This window comes from Bubalus kerabau, chromosome 13, assembly GCF_029407905.1.
Source record: "Bubalus kerabau isolate K-KA32 ecotype Philippines breed swamp buffalo chromosome 13, PCC_UOA_SB_1v2, whole genome shotgun sequence".
Taxonomy (NCBI): Eukaryota; Metazoa; Chordata; class Mammalia; order Artiodactyla; family Bovidae; genus Bubalus; species Bubalus kerabau.
Window position 1 is genome coordinate 23,289,490 of NC_073636.1, and position 20,325 is coordinate 23,309,814.

Below are 20,325 nucleotides of genomic sequence, written 5' to 3' on the forward strand. Positions count from 1 at the left end.
TTCTAGCTCCTACTACTGATTCCTTGAACAGCAGTAAGAGCCCTCATCTAGGAAACAGCTTTTTACCTGATAATTCTCTTCCTGTATTAAATCAGGTAATTTCGGTATGGTTAATTTCATTTGTGTATTTTACTTAAAAACAACAGTATATTACGTTAAATGGTTTAAAATAATTTTAAACTGTTTTGCTGTGTTGTTTACAACTTGGTTCCTATTCTTTCTTATGTTAGGACTTAACCTCCAGCGGACAAAGCACCAGCAGCTCATCGGCTCTTTCTACTCCACCTCCTGCCGGGCAGAGTCCAGCTCAGCAGGGCTCAGGCGTTAGCGGAGTTCAGCAGGTCAATGGTGTGACAGTGGGGGCACTGGCTAGTGGAATGCCGACTGTAACATCCACCATTCCTGCCGTGCCTGGAGTGGGTGGAATAATTGGAGCTTTGCCAGGTAACCAACTGGCAATTAATGGCATTGTAGGAGCTTTAAATGGGGTTATTCAGACCCCTGTCACAATATCCCAGAACCCTACCCCCCTCACCCACACAACTGTACCACCTAATGCAACACATCCAATGCCAGCTACACTGACTAACAGGTAAGAAACTTACTTAAGTATCTTTTGCAGTTTTTAGAGCAACATGGTACCAAGCTATCCATGCTTTAGTTAGGGATATTTTAATGTGTCCCTTGTAGATGTGCTCTAAGAAAGTAAAATCCACAAACTAAATATATTATACCAGGAGCCATTTATTTTTGACACTTTAGTAATTCAGATTAAATACAAAGTTAAATCACTTTTAGAAACAAAGCATAAGCATTAAATATATTCTGTACTGAAAATTTCAGTCTTGATCTGTAATGTCTGTTTTAAATGCTATTTTTCTTAACCTCATGTATCAAAAATTCTGGAGCAAAGTAATATTGTAATGAAGATCACATATGAGTGTTGGTTTCTTAAAATTCAGCTATGTAATTTTGTTAGCTTTGTAATCAAAGATTTTGATATAAGATGAAGGTCAAATATTTATCTTGAATTTCCAGGGAGTGAGACTTGCTGTTTCATTGTGCTGGAATTTCATTTGAATGGCAAAGCCATGTTGTTATTGCACATACTTTTGAGGAATAAATCATTTTAAATGGATTTGTAGTGGATAGTAGTAAACTGTTTCTTCTGGCTCTCTTTTCGTTGGTGCTTAATTTTACTGACAGTTGGGACCATAAAAAAAGTTTAAGTAAAATCAGTTAGTAGTATGTTTGGATTCTTTCTTTGTTTTAATATGTGGGTTAAATTATCCTTGAATGATTGAAAATAAAGTATTACATGTGCATATAAATTTTTATTCCATTGAACAATTTAGTACCTGCTTGGTTTACAGTAAAAAGGGAACCAAAACATTTTATTGACAATGTGAATTCTTGGTTACCTGTATATGTGCAGAGAGACAGAGAAGAAATTTTTACATCGTTGTTTTTCAGAAAGTATTATGGTTAAAAACTTGACTTGTTAACTTATTAAACATCAAATTGGGAAGTTCTTTCATTTTACATTTAAAAAAAAAGAGGTTTACAGTAGAAAGTAAGAATTTTCATCATTTTTCAGTGCCTCAGGACTAGGATTACTTTCTGACCAGCAAAGACAAATATTTCTTCATCAACAGCAATTCCAGCAGTTGTTAAATTCGCAACAGCTCACACCAGTAAGTTCTTCCTTTTCATAATATTTGATCTTTATTAGGAGCAAGTGATCAAAGTTATAATAAGTATAGCTATAGATTACCCACTTTGTGAAGTGACATGGTCTAGTCTATGATACCTGCAGTGATGTTAATTGTATGGATTCATCGACAGGTATTAGAACATTATTGTGCTGCTCTGGTAGACTCTGGTGAACAAGACTTGTCTTTTCATGTAGCTTCATTCTGATAGGGGAGATGGACATTAGATACATATTTTTTGGTAGTGATGAGTACTGGAAAGAAAAATGAAGCAGGATAAAGGAATAGAGGACAGTCGGGGGAGAGCCATGGTAGATAGGATGGTCCAGCCACTGAGCAGATGACTTTTGAGCACAGATCTGAATAAAAGGTGAAGGAGCATGACTTTCTGAGACAGAGGTAGAAGAGAATGTGCACTCAGGGTCAAGGGACTAGGGCACCTGTGCTGCATGACTGGGCTAGTGTGGAGGAGAGCAGGCAGGTGTGGGCTGCAAGGTCATGGGCTGCTTTGTTTGGCTGTCCATGGTATGGGGTTTAGATTTATCCTAAGTGTGATGGAAAGCCATTGGTGATTTAAAAAAAAAAAACAAAAAGCCTTTTTTTGTGTGGAAATAAACATTCAGGTGTACCAGTGGTAGAGAGTATGGTATACCAATTGCCTAGCTTTTGTAATTATCCCCATTTAAAAGTCTTTTTTCATATATCCTCATTTTTCCTCTCAGGAGTTTAAAGAATTAAGTGTTGGGTTTTGAACACAATAGTGATATGACAATAATTTACATTTTAAAACATTAGTTTAGCTGCTGAATGGAGAATAGTGTATGTGTGTTGGGGGGAGCAGGGCTTCAGGGGTGGTCCAGGTGCTGCTGATTTATGAGAGCAAGATAAACATGGTGAAACTGTCTAGAATTGTGTATTTTGAAGATAGAGTCAATAAGACTGGTTTGTTGGACATTAACTTGGATGGTGACTCGTACTGAGATTTGGAAGATTAGGAGGAACACCATGTTTTGGCAAGAGAACAGGAGTTCTGTTATGGACCTGCTGATTTGAGATATCTGTTTAGATGTTCAGGTGACACAGATTAAGCAGTTAGATGAGTCTGGAGTCCAAGGAAAGTATGAGGTTGGAAATAGGAGCTTGGAGTCATTGCTGCATATGTGATGTTTAGATTCACACGACTTGCTGAGGGCAGTAGGGAAGGAAGACTGATGTCTGAGGACTGGGCTCTGGGCATCCTGAAAGAGGAGAGTAATCCAGTCAAGGGTCGTGAGGAGAGAATGAGGGGAGAGTTAGAACAGAGTGATGGCCTAGAGTCCATGCAAAGAAACTTTTCAAGACAGGGAGGACTCAGCTGAGTAAAATACTCTGGTGAGACAAGTAAGAACTGCCCGTTGAAACTAGGTGTCTAGAACTCTTTGAGAATGTGATTTTGGTGAGAAGTGAAAAGCTTCATTGAGTGATTGAAAAGAAAACAGGAAACACAAATGGGGTATGGGCCACTTGAGATATTTTACTGTGAAGAGCAGAGAAGTGAAAGAGCAGTTAGCCTTAGGAAGACGTCTAAGGGCGTCTTTCTATTCATTTTGAAAATGACAACATATGTGTATGTTTTTTTTAATTAATTAATCTTTGGCAGCACTGGGTCTTCGTTGGCCTGTGTGGACTCCAGTTGCGTCAAACAAGGGATCCTCTAGTTGTGGTGTGGAAGCTTCTCAGTGCGGTGGCCTCTCTCGTTGCAGAGCACAGGCTCTAGGTGCAGAGGCTTTAGTACTTGTGGTGCATGGGCTTAGTTGCCCCGTGGCATGTGATATCTTCCTGGACCAGAGCTGGAACTCATGTCTCCTACACTGGCAGGCCAATTCTTATCACTGGACAGCCAGTGAAGCCCTTTATGTATGTTGATGGGTAATATTCTGGTGCAGAGAGAGGAGGGGTAAGGCCAGGGCAGCAGAGCGCTTCAGGAGGGAGCAGCTTCACCTGGTAAGAGGGAGGTGCAGAAGCTGTAAGTGGGTTTTATGATAGGAAGTTGAAGAAGGCCACTTCTGATGTTTTTAGTTTTCAAATGGGGATTATAAGTAAAGTCATCAGCTGATGGAGATAGGGAAATTGTGGTCAGAGGAGAGAAAAGGTGTGGAGCAGATATCTTGGAGGAGGGGTGAGAGAACTAAGGTGCCTTATGTACCGTCTGTGTCTTGCACACCTCACTGAGCTATACTAGGAGCGCACTCCTTTAATTAACTCAAGATTTCAGCCTTTGTAATTTCTTTCTAAAATACACCCACCAACTTTCTTCCGTTAGTCAAAAATATATTGAAAATGTCTATTTTACAATTCTGGATCATTGTCACTGTTCTTAAAGTGGTATGAGGATAGATTACATATAAATTCTTAAATGCTTACACTAAAATGTGGTCTTGTTTCCTTCTCTCTTGCCACATCTTATTATGAAGTACTGAAATTTCAATTTATTTGGGGTTCTTCCTGTTAATTAAGATTTTACTCTAATAGTCACATGTAAGTGTCTTGTTTCTGGAATGTGGTTGATTAAGAAATTTTTAGCACAAATCGTTGCCCAGAGTCCATGAAGACTGAGTGGATTAGACTTGATATTTTCTTTTGCCAGCCAAGGCTGCGGGATGAGGTTTGTTCATTGATAAGCATTGAACTTCTCGTAGGCAGAAGTGGTCCTGTGCAGCACGTCCCTTCTCCCACTTTAAGAACAAACTCTTGCTGGACCCTCCTCCATGTACTGCCCACGCTCAGCCCGGTCCATTCCCACCTGGCATCTCCCCTGGTAACAGCGTCTGTCCCCGAAAACTCTCTCTTCCCCTTGCTCCCAGGATCTTGGTTTTCTTCCTACCTAATTGGTTTTTCCTTTTTAGCTTCCTTTCCTGGGTGCTCCTCTTTCTCTTAGTCCCTCTCACTTCAGAGGGTCCTAGAATTCGGGATCTCCTCCAGCCAAGTGGCTCTAAAGACAGTCTGTGCCAACACCGACTTCTCCAGACCAGGCCTCTCTTTGGAATTGGAAGCTCTCATATCCACTGCTTCCTTGGTGCTACCTCTTGGCTCTCTTTAACAGGTGGTGCAGGCATACCATGGCCACACTGAACTGCTGGCCTGCCACACGGTGCCCCCACCGCAGTTGATGCACCTCCGTCCTTCCAGCTGCTTCAGCCAAAAATCCCTGCCGTTTTTACTTCACCCCTCTCTTTTGACACCTCACATTGAATGCATCAAGAAATGCCCGGTCAGGTTGTGTCACTCCTCTGCTTCGTCTGCCTTCCGACAGTACTCTGAGAAGAGCCAGTGTTCTCGGCCACACTGCAGGCCCTCGTCCTTCTCCAGCCTCTGTCTTTCTCACTCCACTCCAGCTCCGGTCTCCTCACTTGTCCTGGGTCATGCTGGCTACACCCACAGGGCCCATCAGCACTGGCTAGCATTCTCTGTGCGTAGAACCATTTGCCCTCCTCCTCACCCTACCCAGTCCACATAGAGAATTCCCTCATCTCCTTGCATCTGTTACCAAGTGAGGGCCCCCTGAAACCGCTGCCCCGCGCCCCCCCCGCCCCTCCCCACCAATAGTCTCTCTCACACTACTGTGTAGCTTGACCCTCGGCAGGAATCTCATCCTAACACTTCTTCTCCCCAGAACAGTGCCTGACAAATCACAGTAAGCATTCAGGAATGCTGGAAGGCATGGTATGATAACCACACCAGGAGAGCACTTTTTCTGTCGGCATGAATGAGAACTTTAAAAGTTAAGAAGTTGGTGCAACAGTAATTGCGGTTTTGTTGAACTTTACTGTTTGATATTGGAATACATTCTTAAGTGTGGTTATGTTATATATACATCATTTTAATGAGTATTTCTCGCTTTATGTTTTTTTTTTTTTTTTTTTTTGCTAATGACTTATTACTTGCTGTTTATTTTATATTTATTTTAGACTATGGAAATGATGTTAGACAAAAAGCAAATTCAAGCAGTTTTCTTATTCGAGTTCAGAATGGGTCGTAAAGCAGTGGAAACAACTCGCAATGTCAACAACACATTTGGCCCAGGAACTGCTAACAAATGTACAGTGCAGTGGTGGTTCAAGAAGTTTTTCAAAGGAGATGAGAGCCTTGAAGATGAGGAACATAGCAGTCAGCCATCAGAAGTTGACAACGACCAATTGAGAGCCAACATCGAGGCTGATCCTCTTAAAACTAAACGAGAATTTGCCGAAGAACTCGGTGTCAACCATTCTATGGTTGTTCAGCATTTGAAGCAAATTGGAAAGGTGAAAAAACTCCACAAGTGGGTGCCTCATGAGCTGACTGAAAATCTAAAAAATCGTCGTTTTGAAGTGTCATCTTCTCTTATTCTACGCAACAACAACAAACCATTTCTTGACCTGATTTTGATGTGCAATGAAAAGTGGATTGTATACGACAATCAGCAATGACCAGCTCAGAGGTTGGACAAAGAAGAAGCTCCAAAGCACTTCCCAAAGCCAAACTTGCACCAAAAAAAGGTCATGGTCACTGTTTGATGGTCTGCTGCTGGTCTGATCCACTACAGCTTTCTGAATCCCAGTGAAATCATTACCTGTGAGAAGTATGCTCAACTAATCGATGAGATGCACCGAAAAGTGTAACACCTGCAGCCGGCAATGGTCAACAGAAGGGGCCCAGTTCTTCACGACAGCGCCCGACTGTACATCACACAACCAGTGCTTCAGAAGTTGAACAAATTGGGCTACGAAGTTCTGCCTCATCCACCGTATTCACCTGACCTGTTGGCAACCAACTACCACTTCTTTAAGCATCTTGACGACTTCTTGCAAGGAAAATGCTTCCACGACCAGCAGGAGGCAGAGAATGCTTTCCAAGAGTTCATCGAATCCCAAAGCATGGATTTTTATGCTACAGGAATAAGCACGTTTATTTCTCGTTGACAAAAACGTGTTAATTGTAATGGTTCCTATTTTGATTAATAAAGATGTATTTGAGCCTAGTTAAAATTATTTAAAATATGTGATCTGAAACTGCAATTACATTTGCACCCGCCTCTTAAAATAACTTTTAAAGTTCTCAGAATAAGAGCATAATAAAATAACTCTTAAAGTTCCCAGAATTACAGGAGGGATTTCACCATGCAATGATTTCTAAAACCAAACACAGATCACCGTGGCTTCTCTAAGTTGCCATTTTCCTTGATTCTCATGTACAACCTCATTTGAATAGGGGTTCTTTTGCTTGTTCCACTTTGAAAATAAAACCATTCGCTGATACTGACATTTACAGTAGATGGTTATTGTCTAGTGCAGTGTGTTTTTCCAGATGAGACTCTTGTTGTGTTTCTTAGTAGTATGACTTTGACATCACTTCAGTACCTAGTATCAGAGTAAAGAAGAAAAGAGACAAGGCAGGCTGTCCTGCTGGCTTGTCTGGGCTGGGAACTCACCCCTCCCACGTGTTCTTGCTTAAGGAGCAGCACCAGGCACTTCTATACCAGCTGGTGCAGCAGCACCACCAGCAGCAGCAGCAGCAGCACCACCAGCCTGATCTCCAGCAGCTGCAGATCCCGGGACCCACGCAGATACCCATCAACAACCTGCTTGCAGGCACGCAGGCGCCTCCACTTCACCCAGCCACCACCAACCCGTTCCTCACCATCCATGGTGATAATGCAAGTCAGAAGGTAACAGTAAGTATCTGTGTTTTGTTACAGCTAGTGAAATCACAGAGCCAATTTTAGTGATTAGAGATGACTGTCCGACCCTCCCCTTCTTCCCTTCCTCCCTCTTTCCTTCTCTCTCTTTTAAAATATATTATCCCCCAGATAATTTCTTCTTAAAACCAGTTGTTTCAGCAGCTGGATATTGTAAACACAAAGGACCTAAGCCAATTTATATATCCCCTAAGTATATCAGTTTGAATTTGCACATAAGGTTGGAAGGCTGTTTTATAATTCAGCAGTTTTTCAAAATGAAAATATTTTGGTATAGTAAGTGATATGGGACAGTCCAATCAAAAGATAAGTAGTTGGTATTTTGAGAATCTTTGTTTAAGTGATTTGTTTAACTATAGAAATAGTCTAGATAATTTAGGATTATTTTTATTGTTTTGCTCAGATGTGCTAAAACTGAATTATACTTACAGTAAAATTAATATATAAACTTAAGGGCAATCTAGTTATTCTACGGAATAGAAAGTAAATCATAATCACAATTGTAATGAAATTTAAATTCTTAATCTTATGTAAATGATAGCAGAACAATGGGTGCAGGAACAGTATCCTTATGTGTACAGTGCACACATTTTAAGGCTGTTTCTTTCTATTAATTCTCCCCTTCAATCAGGTCTACTTTACTGGAGTATAAATGTTTCCCCTAAATTCCAGTTGAGGGCAGAACCCTGTTAGAGGAAGGATATTGGGATATAGAATGGAGACTGGACACCAGGAAAAGGAAGAAGGGAAAGAATGAGGTGGGAGACTTGGCAAAAACGGTGTTCAAAGTCACAATGTTTGCTCTTTCCCATTACTTTGAAACCTTGCTCTTTACTGTGCTTTTAGTTTTCAGAAGCTTTAGTTTGTATTTAGTAACAAGAATTAGTTCAAAATAAAGTATACTGGTTTTCATTACCTCTTCAATGCTTTTTGTTTACCCCACTGTTCCTCTGACTTCCTGATTGTAAATACTGTCATTATCATTATCACAAACCTAGTTTTGCAGACATGGAAATTTCATTGATTCTGTACTGATAATAGATTTTTTTTTTTTAACCATTTTTTGCTCTAAAGTTTTTTCTTGTGTTAAAAACAAAAAGGTTATACAATATGAAATGTATTTTATAAGGCTGGGAAGTAATATGAGTATCCCGCTGTGTGACAGGCGTCTTTATTAGAGACAATAGTATATATGGTTCCAGTCTTTAAACTATTAAAAAACCTGTTTTTTAAAATAGGGAGATTCAAAGAGGTTAAAGTTCAAAGGACAGATAGCATGTATGATCAGAACCCATGACTTCCTTATTTGTTCATTTTCCACACGACTGTGTTTCTACTACCGTGGAAAAGTAGTCCTGCCTCAGAGGAGTACTTCTGTCTTTGTGTACTGCTGAATTTAATATAAAGCAACTGAATGTTTACCAGTATTTTCATGTCCTTACATTATGCTGAAAAGTAGCCATGCTGACTTGTAGAAAAAAGGAATAACCATATATACTACCTTTTATCTCAGTTATAATTTCAGTTAAGAGGAGATTGTTTCAAGTGTGGGCCAAAAATTTCTTTAGCTAATGTACTTGATTTTGTTTGTTTTAACCTCAGAGACTTAGTGATAAAAGTGGGCCTGTTGCTCAAGAGAAAAGTTGACACTTGAGAAAAAAACATCTAGAAATGGCCTATCCTGCTGTCCTGGCACTTCATCTGGCTGCTGTTGCAGTCCTTTTACTACACCTATGAAGAAATGCAACAAGAAACCAGCTGCACGACAAAGGATTAATTACTACAAGAGCATTCTTGTAAGGCTTTGGTTGATGTTGCTTTGTTGCACTGAAATGAAATTCCCATATCCCCTACCCCTCTCCCAGATTTTTTTGAACTTTGAAAGAAAATTTAACGGCTAACTTTGGTCAGTGAAATAATTTACATGGCAATGAGTTTATCAACCTAAGAGAAATTTAATATAGTTGGTACACAACTAATTTTGATTATAAATTGCAGAGATGACTAGGAAAACTAAAGACTTGTTCCATTTATAAACCATTTGATTTTATTGTACCAGTTGGAACATGAAATATGATCTTTTGTTTGGGTTACAGTACATTTGCTCTGTGAGTCAAACCTTAAAACAAATTTCAAGGAACTGTTTAATTTCTTCCTATAGAGTTTTATTGGTTAAATATTACAAATAATTAGGTCATCCACTGGGACCTGGCAATCTTTGTTATAAAAATTTCCTTTCTAATGGGATTTGGCCAATTTTGGTAATCAAGTTAGGATGGTAAATGTCTGCTTCTGCTAAAGGTAATTTTCTTTTGCTAAATGCTTTTTCTTTAGTGTTAAGACCTACTCATATTTTGAAGAAACCTCGAGTTAAGTGAGCTCTAAGGCTGCTGGGGAAACCAGCTCAATTCAAAACGAAAGAGGGGCCACTCTGGAAACTGCTGGTAGGGTTTGGCCTGAATCAAGTGCCTGTTAGTACCTGCCTTGTGCTGAAGTGGCTCTGGTCAGCTGAGTAGCAACAGCAGCCTTCCCCATGGTTCTGCCTTTATTGAGAACTTTCTATGCCACTGTAGATAGCTCAGGCGAAGCTATTACCTGGGTATTTATCCACTAATGAGTCACAAGAAAAATGTGTGGATTTGGTAACAATTTTCTTTTTTTCTTTAGACAACTTCTCGTTGTTAACAATGATTTCAAACAGACAAAACAAGACCAAAAAAAAAAAAAAAAAAAAAAACCCCACCACAGCAGTTCCTGAAACAAGTGAAATCTATGTTATACCCCTTCCACGTTGGGTAGCCCCATTCCTGGGGTAACAGTGTAGCAGAGTATATAAATTAAACAATTGGGGATGTAATCACTGAACTGTTCTTGAATGGGTGAATTATTAGTGGAAAAAAGACCCAGATATAATTAGACCTCCACTGTGTACTTAGCTGGAAGAACATGTTAATTCTGCAATATGTCTCTTGGTTAAACATTGCACAGTTCTTACCTCATTTCTGTAAATAAGGTTTTGTGAATCTGTTTTGTATTGTGAAAAATTCATAAGATAACATTGATATTTTGATTTGTAATATTTCTAATTGGTAGATTTAATTGAAAAGTAAAATTAATTTATTTTTATATGTTCAGGGGAATTTTAAAGAAAGTCAAATCTTTTGTAGATAATTAAAAAAAAATCGGTGTGGTTTATTTTACTTATTTAACCCACTGGTTGTTATTCTGTAACAATTTGTATAAATGGTAAATTTTGAATGTGTTGTTATTTTACTTAGATGTAAAATTCCACATGTATTAAAATGTACAAAGTTTTTGTTAATAAAATTTAATAATGTTTATAACTGCCATTTTCCCCAGTTTTATTAAGATATAATTGACATCAGCATGGTATAAGTTTACAGCATAAAAATTTGACTTACATATATTGTGAAATAGTTACCATAGTAAGTGTAGTTAAACATCCATCTCATACAGATACCAAAAAAAGAGAACAGCAAAAACAGTTTTTTTCCTTGTGATGAAAACTCTTAGAATTCACTCTCTTTAACTACTTCTCTATATTATTATCATGTTAACTACAGTCATCATGTGTACATTACAGCCCTAATATATATTTATCTTATAACTGGAAATTTGAACTTTTTGACCACTTTTGTCCAATTCCCTCTCCCTCACCCCACCTCTTTTCTGTGAGTTAGATTTTGTTCTTTAAGTAAGATTCCACATATGAGGATTGTACAGTATTTTGTCTTTGTTTGACTAAATTCACTTAGCAAAATGTCTTCAAGGTCCATCCATGTTGTCACGATAGCAGGGTTTACTTCCTTTTTATGGCTGAATAATACTCCATCACACATGCACATAACACAGCAACTTCATCCATTAATGGGCATTTAGATTATTTCCATGTCTTGGCTAATATAAATAATGCTGCTATGAACATATAAGGGTATAGATATCTCTTCAACATAAGTGTTTTTGTTGCCTTTGGATGTGTTCCCAGAAGTGAGATTGCTGGATCAGATGGTAGCTTGATAATAGCCATCTAACAGGCATGAGGTGATAACTCATTGTGGTTTTGATTTGCATATCCCTAATGATTTAGTGATGTTAAAGAACTTTTCAAATGACTTCTATATATCTGTTGGCCATTTGTAGATCTTCTTTGGAAAAATGTCTGTTCTTTGCCCATTTTAAAATTGGATTTTTTTTTTTCCCTATGGAGTTGTATGAGTTCTTTGTATATTTTGGCTACATTAATCCCTTATCAGATACATGATTTACAGATACTTTTCCCCATTCTGTAGGTTGTCTTTTCAGTTTGTTGTTACATCTTCTTGATGGATTGACCCCTTTTTCATTATATAATGACCTTCTTTGTCCCTTTTTAGTTTAAAATCTGTTCTGTCTGATATATAAGTATAGCAACCTCTCCCTGCTTTTTGGTTACTTCTGCTTGAACTGTCTTTTTCCATCCCTTCACTCTCAGTTAATTGTCTCAAAGACTAAAGCAGGTCTCTTGTAGGCAGCAGCATATTGTTGTATCATTTTTTAAAAAATCCATTCAGCCATTCTTTTCTTTTTTTTGGGGAATTTAATCTATTTTTGTTTACAGTAGTTATTGGTAGATATGGGCTTAGACTATGGCCACTTTGTTGACTGTTTTCTGGCTGTTTTGTAGACCCTTTGTTCCTTTTTCTTCTTCCTGCTGTCTTGTTCTGTGTTTTGAGGTCTTTGGGGATCAATATGCTTTGACTTCTCCATCATTTTCTTTTTGGTGTAATTACTACAGCTTTTTCTCATGTGATTACATGAAAATTATAACACACCCTATTTTAAACTAATAACTAAACTTACACAGCTTAAGTCCTAAGCTTCACTCTTTTACTTCTCCCTTCACATTTTACTGATGTTACAGTTTACATATTTTTCATATTGTGTATCCAGTAACAGATTTTTGTAGTTATGGTTCTTTTTACTGTTTGTTTTTTAACTTTGAGTTGTAAGAGAATTATGTGCCACCATACTGTATTACAGAATCTACTTTTGAATGTATGTTTATAATTACCAGTGAATTTCATGCTGCCTTCCTTTATTTTTATGATGTTAGTTAGCATCCTTTTACTTCCACTCAACTCCCTTTAGCTTTTCTTGTAAAGCATGTCTCCTGGTGATGGACTCCCTCAACTTCTGCTTGTTCAGGAAAATCTTTATCCTTCCTTCATTTCTAAAGGACACTGGCCCTATACAGACTTCTTGGTTGACGGTTTTTTACTTTCAGTATTTGGAATGTATCTTCCATCTTTCCTGGCCTGAAGTTTCTTTTGGGAAATTTGCTGATAGTCTTAAAGATGAGGTTTCCCTTGTATGTAACTTCTCTCTTTGACAAAAACTATTTGTCTTTGACTTTTGATATTTATAATGTGTCTCAGTGTAGCCCTGTTTAGGTTCAACCTGTGTGGGGTCTTTTGGACCTCATGGATCTGTTCATACCTCTCCCCAGGTTTGGCAGTTTTTAGCATTATTGCTTTGAATATGCTTCCTGTCCCTTTCACTTTCTCCTGAAATTTCCATAATTCAGATGCGGGTTCTTTGATTGTGTCCCATAAGGCTTTCTTCGGTTTTTCACTTTTTCCCTTGTGTTCCTCTAGGTAATTTCAAATGTCCTGTCTTCTACATCAGGATGATTCTTTCTCCTGCATCTTCATCTTTTTAAAGCTGTTGAATCCTTCAGTCGTATTTTTCAGCTCTAGGATTTTTGTTTTTAATGGTTTCTATTTGTTGAACTTCTCATTTTGTTCACAAATTGTTTTCCTAATTTTGTTTATAGTTTTGTGTTCTTGTAGTTCCCTTAAGAGGATTATTCTGAATTCTTTGACAGTTCATAGATCTCCATTACTTTAGTGTCAGTTATTAGTTTACTTTGGTGATGTCATGTTTATGTGTATTTTTGTGAGTAAATGGGCTTCTCTTCCAGGTTTTACAGGTTTGTCTTGGGAGAGACAGCTTTTCACCAGTCAGCTCTGTTGAGGTTTCTGGATGTGTCTGCTGGTAATGCTTGTGGGCAGGTGGGGTCTGCTGTATTAGAGTCTGTTTTGGGGCAAGGCCCCTGCCCAGAGCCCTGAAAGGTGGGAGGGCAGGGGTGGTGGTGCTGCTGAGAGATCTTGGATAGGAATTCTGGCTTGTTTCCCTGGCCTAGTAAGGCTGTAGGTTGGGCTTTGCTGTTGCCTAGGGCCTCTGGTCAGGCTTATCCGGCTTTTGAGACTGGGTACTATACACAGTAGTAAGCAGAACTCCGAGTTTGCTTCATTCCCTGGCGGGCACCGTTGTTTAGGCCTCCTAATTAAGCCAGACGGCACTGAACTTGCTGGTAAGACAGAGAAGCACGGGTCGTGCGCTAAATGCCACTGTAAGCATGGCTCTGGGATGGGCTGCCCACATCCCAGGATCCTGTTAGGCTCCCTGGGTGAGCACTTGCATTTAGCAGTGGGTGGGGGTACAAATTGGTTCCCTGCCCAGGCAGAGTGGGAGAACTAGCTCCAAGACGGTAGGGCTCTTGTGTTCTTGACTTAAGCCCACCAGTGTATCAAGTTCCCTGGCTGAACAGGGTCACTGGATGTGTTCAGCAGAGCTCGGCTTGCCCAACTAGGTTCCAGGGTTGCTGGGCTGTGCCAGCTTCCCTGCGTTCTCTTCCCGCTCTTTGGGCAGGTGGCCCGGGGAGGCGCTCTCAGCAGTGGGCGGGGCGTGAATGAAGGTCCGCTGGCTTCCCGGCACCCTCTATGGTGGGCGGGCTCTGAGTGAGCTCGGGCCTGAGCTGCGGGAAACTCACTCCAGTGCCGGCGTCAGGCTCCCTGCCCTTCTTCACTGGTGAGATTCGCCGCCGAGAGCGACTGCTCCCTGGACTCTGCAGGTAGGACTTCAGTTTTGCCGAGGCTGGTTGTTAGCCCCGGTGCCGTCTCCACCACAGCGGACGAGGCGTTGAGGCCCTCAGATTCCCCTGCTCCTGAGGAGGTGGAGCTGGAGTAGGCGTTCTTGTGAAGCATCCCATGGTGCCGGCGTGGGGGCTGGATATCCACCTAGGGACCCTCGGAGGCTCAGGGTGCCTCTGGGTGGCGCTGTGCTGGCCCTGAGGCAGGGGCCGCACTTTGTTACTCAATTTACTAATAAAGGCCAGTGGTGTGGACAGAGTTTCAGTCTCAACCCCTTCCCGCCAGGTCTAGGGGTTTTTAGGGGCGTCCTCTTGTGAGGCCAGTGAGGTCAGAAGGCCTTGTGTCACCTGCTTGGTGACGTCCGTCTTGTTTGGAGAAGATAGAGCTCCTGACGCCCTGGTGCCCTTGGTGTCGGTTGGTTCCAGGAGCCTCTGGGTGCTTCGTGCTCTGGTGTCGGTGCGGTTGCATCTTGGGGTTGAAACTCGGAAGTAGACTCCATGCAGCGTGGAGAGCAAACCAGCCTGCGGCCTGCTGTTAGGTGAGACAGAGCGCCCCTCAAACCACCGGTGCAGAGAGGAGGCAATGACCACAGTGGAGAAGACAGGAAGGCGCATTAGTAAAGCTGTATTCGTACTTGGTAAAAAGTGAGTTCTTTTTTTTTTTTTCTTTTACACAGTTAGCTTTAACCAGAGGCATTTAAGTTAAAGAGAAAGTCATGGTTGCGAGCTCTCAGTGAGCATCAGAATCACTTGTGGTCCTTGCGGATGGTCAGCCTTTATCCCAGACTTGCAGAACCACAGTATACTGATCTGTGTAGAGTATGCTGGTCTGTGTAATTGGGTCCTGGTTGTTAAGTGTTGAATGAACAAGGAAAACCGGTTTAGGCTTTTCACTTTATTAAGGAGCACATTTTAGGTTTCTGGTACACAATTGGAAAATAATAATCAGATTCTGGAAAGTCTTGTCTCTCCCAAGACTGAAGACAGGAGCTCATTGGCAGCTTCCTCGGTTTTCACTCTGAGTCATTGACTCTAAACGAAACATCACTGGCCACGCACCTTTTCATTTTTTGTATAAGAAATGAAATATATACTTCATTTATATACTTACACTTTCATTTATATACTTATATATACGTGTAGTCACTTGTCTTGGCTGTTTGTCTTGGTGTGATTCGCCTTGCTTTAGTCACTTTTCTAACTTACCTGAGGTTTCTGGGTAGCCTAATTCCACCCCCGCCAATGGCATGCACCTGGCTGCTGCTCCCTGCTTCCCTGTTGTTGAGTTTCATTCTGGGAAGTTTCTGAGCACCTGCTGCTTATTGCCCACCACAGACCCTTGGGAAAGGGTGCTCTGCTTGGATGAGGGGTTCCGTGGGCTGGTTCCCATCGAGACTTCTGTGCAGGTGTGCTTGCTCATGGGTCAAGAGCAGGCATTGGGCATGAGTGCCCAGAAAACAAGTCTCCATGCTGTTTTCTTAAGCTCTCTGTCAGCCAGTCAGAAGACGAGATAACCACTGACTCAGGATGCTCCCCAAGACAGTGCAGAGCCCTTGGCATTGTAGGCAGAAGTGCCTTACAACTAAATGGAACTCTGCTTTTAAAAGTAGGGGATGGACTTGTGTTTCGAATGTGAAAACTCTTCAGTGAGACAAATACCACTAACCATAAATTTACTCAGTGAAAATGAAATAACATTGATGATGCCAAGTTTTGCTATACATTAAAGTAGGCTTTTCCAAATGAAATAGTTGTGAAGTTTTGCAAACATTGGGAAGCCATTAGATTTTTCAAGTAATTTCACCTTGTTAGGAATTCATGCCAACTGTCACTCCACTTACAGTCCCATCCCTCACCTTATTATTGGCATCAAAGGAAATGTCTCCTTCTTACTGATAAGTGAATGTTGACAATCTTGTAAGTTCAACAAGGACTTCTGTGATCTGTGAGCTGTCTTTGGTCACAGTTCAGGCTTGGCAAGTTTGTGCTTGGAGGCAGAGCCTGTGTGGTGCCGGGACAGCCTTAAGGCTGTGGCCCCTCTCTGGCCCCAGACCCCTGGCTGCTTTGGGCCTGGCGCCCTGCAAGGACGCAGAACTGGGGAAGAGACAAACTGCCAGTGTTCCCTAGCATGTACATCCACCTCCGGGTGCTGGTAAGTAACACTGTTAGGTGTTAGGGTTAATACATTTTTTAAGTGACAAGTTACCATGACCGCTTTTCAAACAATTGCAAGACTTGGCTTTGCATTAATTCCCAGGCAGCAGCTGGGACATCTCCCACTCACCCTTCCCCAGTGGGCGCCGGCGAGGACGCGCGCCCCCCCACCCCCCACCCCGAGACCTCTGAGCGCAGGGCCTTGGAACTTGTCACTCTCTCCTTACCAGCCCGACGGCACCAAAAAACTGTCCTGATGTTACGGACCAGAGTTCTTGGCTTCCTTAATCATTAGAAATTGATCAGAGGCCAGACAGGAAATACAGGTGAGGCTTTACTGGGGCCCCTCTGTAGGTGGGTGGGGGAGGGACAAACAACAGGTTCCCTTGCTCCCTCACTGAGGCGGCGTGAGCTTGTTTCTTACATGGGGTGAGAGTAGGGGTATGTCCAGGGGTCAGGCTAGAGGGGTGATTTACATGGTTTGCCAACCCCTTAAATGGTGGTGTGTGCAGGGGACATGCATAATACTCTTCTTTTGCTTCAGGCACCCTGTTTTTGTTCCTGGTTCTTCAAAAGTGGCAGTTGGGTTTTTTGGTCTCTTTGTATCTTTGGGGTCCAGAATTTGTCCTAACTGCTCATGCACATACTCATTTTTAGTCCCATACACTTTCTTTGTATTTTGTTGCTGGAGGAGAGTTGTGTCCAGGTGGAAACATTGCGGCAAAGGGTCCCAGGCCTGTCTCCCTGGGACTGGAAACTGTTTTGAAGGTTCCTTTGAAATCAGGTGGAGGGTGGGGAAGAAAAGCATGTTTGGGTCCCTTGGGGGCTGACCCCCTGAATAGAATGGGCAAGAAAGAGCAGGGTGTTTCCACCAAGCAGAGGCTTTTAGGGGCAAGGAATGAACAGACTCCATCCCGGTACCAGACTGAAGATACCTGTCTCAGTTCTGTTGGAGGACTTCTAACCTCTGATTTCCAGGGAGGGGACCCAGAGGGGCGGAGAGGACGGTGCTCCGGGACTCGGGGCACAGGAAGGCTGTCCCCGTCCGGCCAGTGCAGACGGTGTGGGTGACAGCCGCGAGGAGGGAGCGCTGGAGGCAGGCCTTTGGGGTCCGCGAGATTCAAAAGGCAGGTGGGAGATGAAGCCCCTGCACAGGATCTGAGGAGCCTGGAAGGCTCTCTGTTTTCTTGAATTTACACCCATTTCATTCTGTAAAAACTTGAAGCTGCAGAAAATTGAAAGGTTACACTGCTGGTCATCAGGACTGAAGATCCAACTTGAAATCAGCTCTTGGTGAAAACGTCTCCTAGATCCAGTGGTTAGCAAGGGTGTGTGGTGACGTGACCGGAAGAAGTTTGGGTGGCGTGAGGGGCAGCTGACAGGACGGGTCACGTGGCCAGGCAGCAGAGGCCCGAGACGCAAGAAGGCACCTTGCGGTTGGCGGCTGTGAACGCGTTCCGGCTGTGCCAGTCCTTCTGAAGTTTACAGCAAGACATTCACTTTTTTGCTGATGGAGTTAATTTGGTTTTCCTCAAATTGTGATTGATGCATCTGCTGTTTCTCGCTTGGCTCACTGAACAAGCAGACGGATTAATTAGGAGATTTTACATTTTTGGCACCGCCACTGCTCTGCCGCAGTGATCTTGCTAGTTCTCCCGAAGCAAGTACGGACAGGTGTTTCCGCAGCTGAGTGTGTGTGTGTGTGTTGGTCTGTGAAAAACTAAAGTGCACAGTGTCTTTGCAAACTCTTGGTGGGGTGTGGCCGCCCGTGAAGGTGGAGTGGGGCTTGGCCCTGGGTGCTCCAGGAGTCCCAGGAACAACCTGATGCGCCCTCCGGCTGCTTCCCCTCCCGCCCTCTCTGGGCCCTCCGCCCCCACCCCCACCCCCCGAGTTCTCCTCCTTTCCTGGCTCGGGGGAAAGCCTTGCAGCTGCCCAGGCTGGCGAAGAGCTGGTCCCCGTCATGGGCCTTGCTGCTGTTCCAAGAACTGGCCTCCGAGCTGCAGATCAGGTGGCCTTGTTCACCGCAGTGTGAACCTTTGACACTTCGATTGCAGGCCTCGGTACTCGGTCTTGGGTTTTACTGCGGATTGAGAGCAGCTCCACGGCCAGGCCCGTGACCTCATAAACACTGGCCCTCCCGCCTGCAGCACTCTCAGCTTTGTGCTTCTCAAGTTCTTGGAACTTCTTTCTTCTGATCTATGACCCGTGTTTAACTCCTCCCTCAGAACAGTCCTCCATCTCTGCACCTCTGGTTCTGGTTTGTTGTCAGTGTCCAAGCTGAGACCAGGAAGGAGGTGTTGGGCGGCCCCTCCTCGCCCCAGGCTCTGCTCCTGGAGGAAGCGGCCCTGTCAGTCCTCTCTCCCCAACCCGTGCGTGCTCAGCCCACTGCAGACAGCAGATTTCTCTGCTCCAGGCACTGGTGCTGAGCGGGGAGGTGGGGTGGTGGTTTGGAGCTGACTGGTCCCGGGATTAAAGCATGTTTGGGTTCATTGGCACAATGAGATCCTGTCCCACCCCAGGCCAGAACCCTCCTCTCTCCTTTACGGAAAGACAGCCTCAGGCAAGAGTCCACATCCAGTGCTTCTACTCCAGTGTTAACACAATCGGATAGATCTCAGTGTAGCCAAAGAGGAGGATTCCATCGGGGTTTCCTATGCCAAACCTTTTAAAACAGGAGACCAGCTAGGGTCAGGTGTCTAGAGGTATCTATCTGTCACTGCAGGAACATCCTCCTTTGTAAGACAGATTGGAACCAAGATAATTTGGGATAAATAATTTGATATTTTATCTTAAATTCTACACAACATTTCTTTTTGAGTAACAGAAAACATGATTGCTCATTTTCCTTTGTAACTTAGGACAGACAAAATAAAAAGATGACTCCCTCAGACATGGAAAATAAGCTTCTGGTTACCAAAAGGGAAGGGCATGGGGAGGGATCAATTAGGAGTTTGAGATTCAAATGACTATATATAAAATAAACAAGATCCTACTGTGTAGCGCAGAGAACTATATTCACTATCCTGCAATAAACCATAATGGAAAAGAATATGAAAAGGTGTGTGTGTGTGTGTGTGTATATATATATATATATATATACATATGTAACTGAATCAGTTTGCTGTACCATCAGAAAGTAACACAACATTGTAAATTCGCTATACTTCATTTAAAAAGATAACCCTCTCATATCTTTGTCCATTTCATCTGTAAAAGCAGGATTTCTTTTTAAACTGTACTAATCAAAGATGGGCTTAATCGAGGTAAACTCCTGAAGTAATCCAGGGGACAGTGAGCTTCCGGCTTCTGACAGGTGGTGACGGCAAGAGATGAGCAGTCAATTTTCCCTGCAGAAGAATTTGGTGTCTTTTCATTTCTGGAGTGGGAGGACATGGGGAGCATGAGGAAGGGAGCTGGGCTTGAGGGTCCCTGCCGAGGCTGGGGCCGGGCTGTCAGAGTGGCCGGGCACCCAGTGAAGGGGAGGAGCTGCCTGCTCACCCCACTTCCGGCGGGGGACGGGGCCGCGGTGCTCTTTGGACACGGCTCTTTGAAACACTGGTAGCTTCCCCCCGGGGAACTGATTGCTAAAGTGGTTTCCCTTTTTCTGTTCTACACGAAGCCATTCTTTTTTCCCCCAGACCAGAGGAAAATAATCGCAGCCGCTCAGTTTTACAGCGTGTTAATTTAGCTCCCTGGTGAATAAAGTCGAAGGCTGAAGGCCAAGCAGTTTACTCAAACAGGAGGCTGGGACTCCTGCCAAGACAGTGGGGTGGCTTCCAGGCCGCGCTGTGATCCGAGCTACAGGTGGAGGC

At 42.8% G+C, this 20,325-nt stretch overlaps 1 protein-coding gene and 1 long non-coding RNA gene across 8 annotated transcripts in view; both read left to right on the plus strand.

Annotated features, from left to right (window-relative positions):
- MLLT10 (MLLT10 histone lysine methyltransferase DOT1L cofactor) overlaps positions 1-10,766 on the plus strand; it is a 212,590-nt gene extending 201,824 nt beyond the window's left edge. For 2 of the 7 annotated variants that reach the window (XM_055543776.1, XM_055543777.1), the window contains 5 exons: positions 7-95; positions 231-592; positions 1,598-1,694; positions 7,186-7,404; positions 9,031-10,766. In XM_055543776.1, coding sequence (XP_055399751.1) covers positions 7-95; positions 231-592; positions 1,598-1,694; positions 7,186-7,404; positions 9,031-9,075 — 812 coding nt within the window. In that variant the 3' untranslated portion in view covers positions 9,076-10,766. Of the gene's footprint in view, positions 1-6; positions 105-230; positions 593-1,597; positions 1,695-5,659; positions 7,405-8,059; positions 8,187-9,030 lie in introns of those variants that run through there. The other 5 variants (XR_008701429.1, XR_008701428.1, XM_055543775.1 and 2 more) reach the window with 5 other exon arrangements.
- Positions 10,767-14,348: 3,582 nt separating this feature from the next.
- The window catches only part of LOC129625411 (uncharacterized), a 46,518-nt gene continuing 40,541 nt past the window's right edge, over positions 14,349-20,325 (plus strand). Inside the window, exon 1 of the long non-coding RNA XR_008701430.1 lies at positions 14,349-15,004. This is a non-coding gene — a long non-coding RNA (uncharacterized LOC129625411). The remainder of the gene's footprint in view (positions 15,005-20,325) is intronic.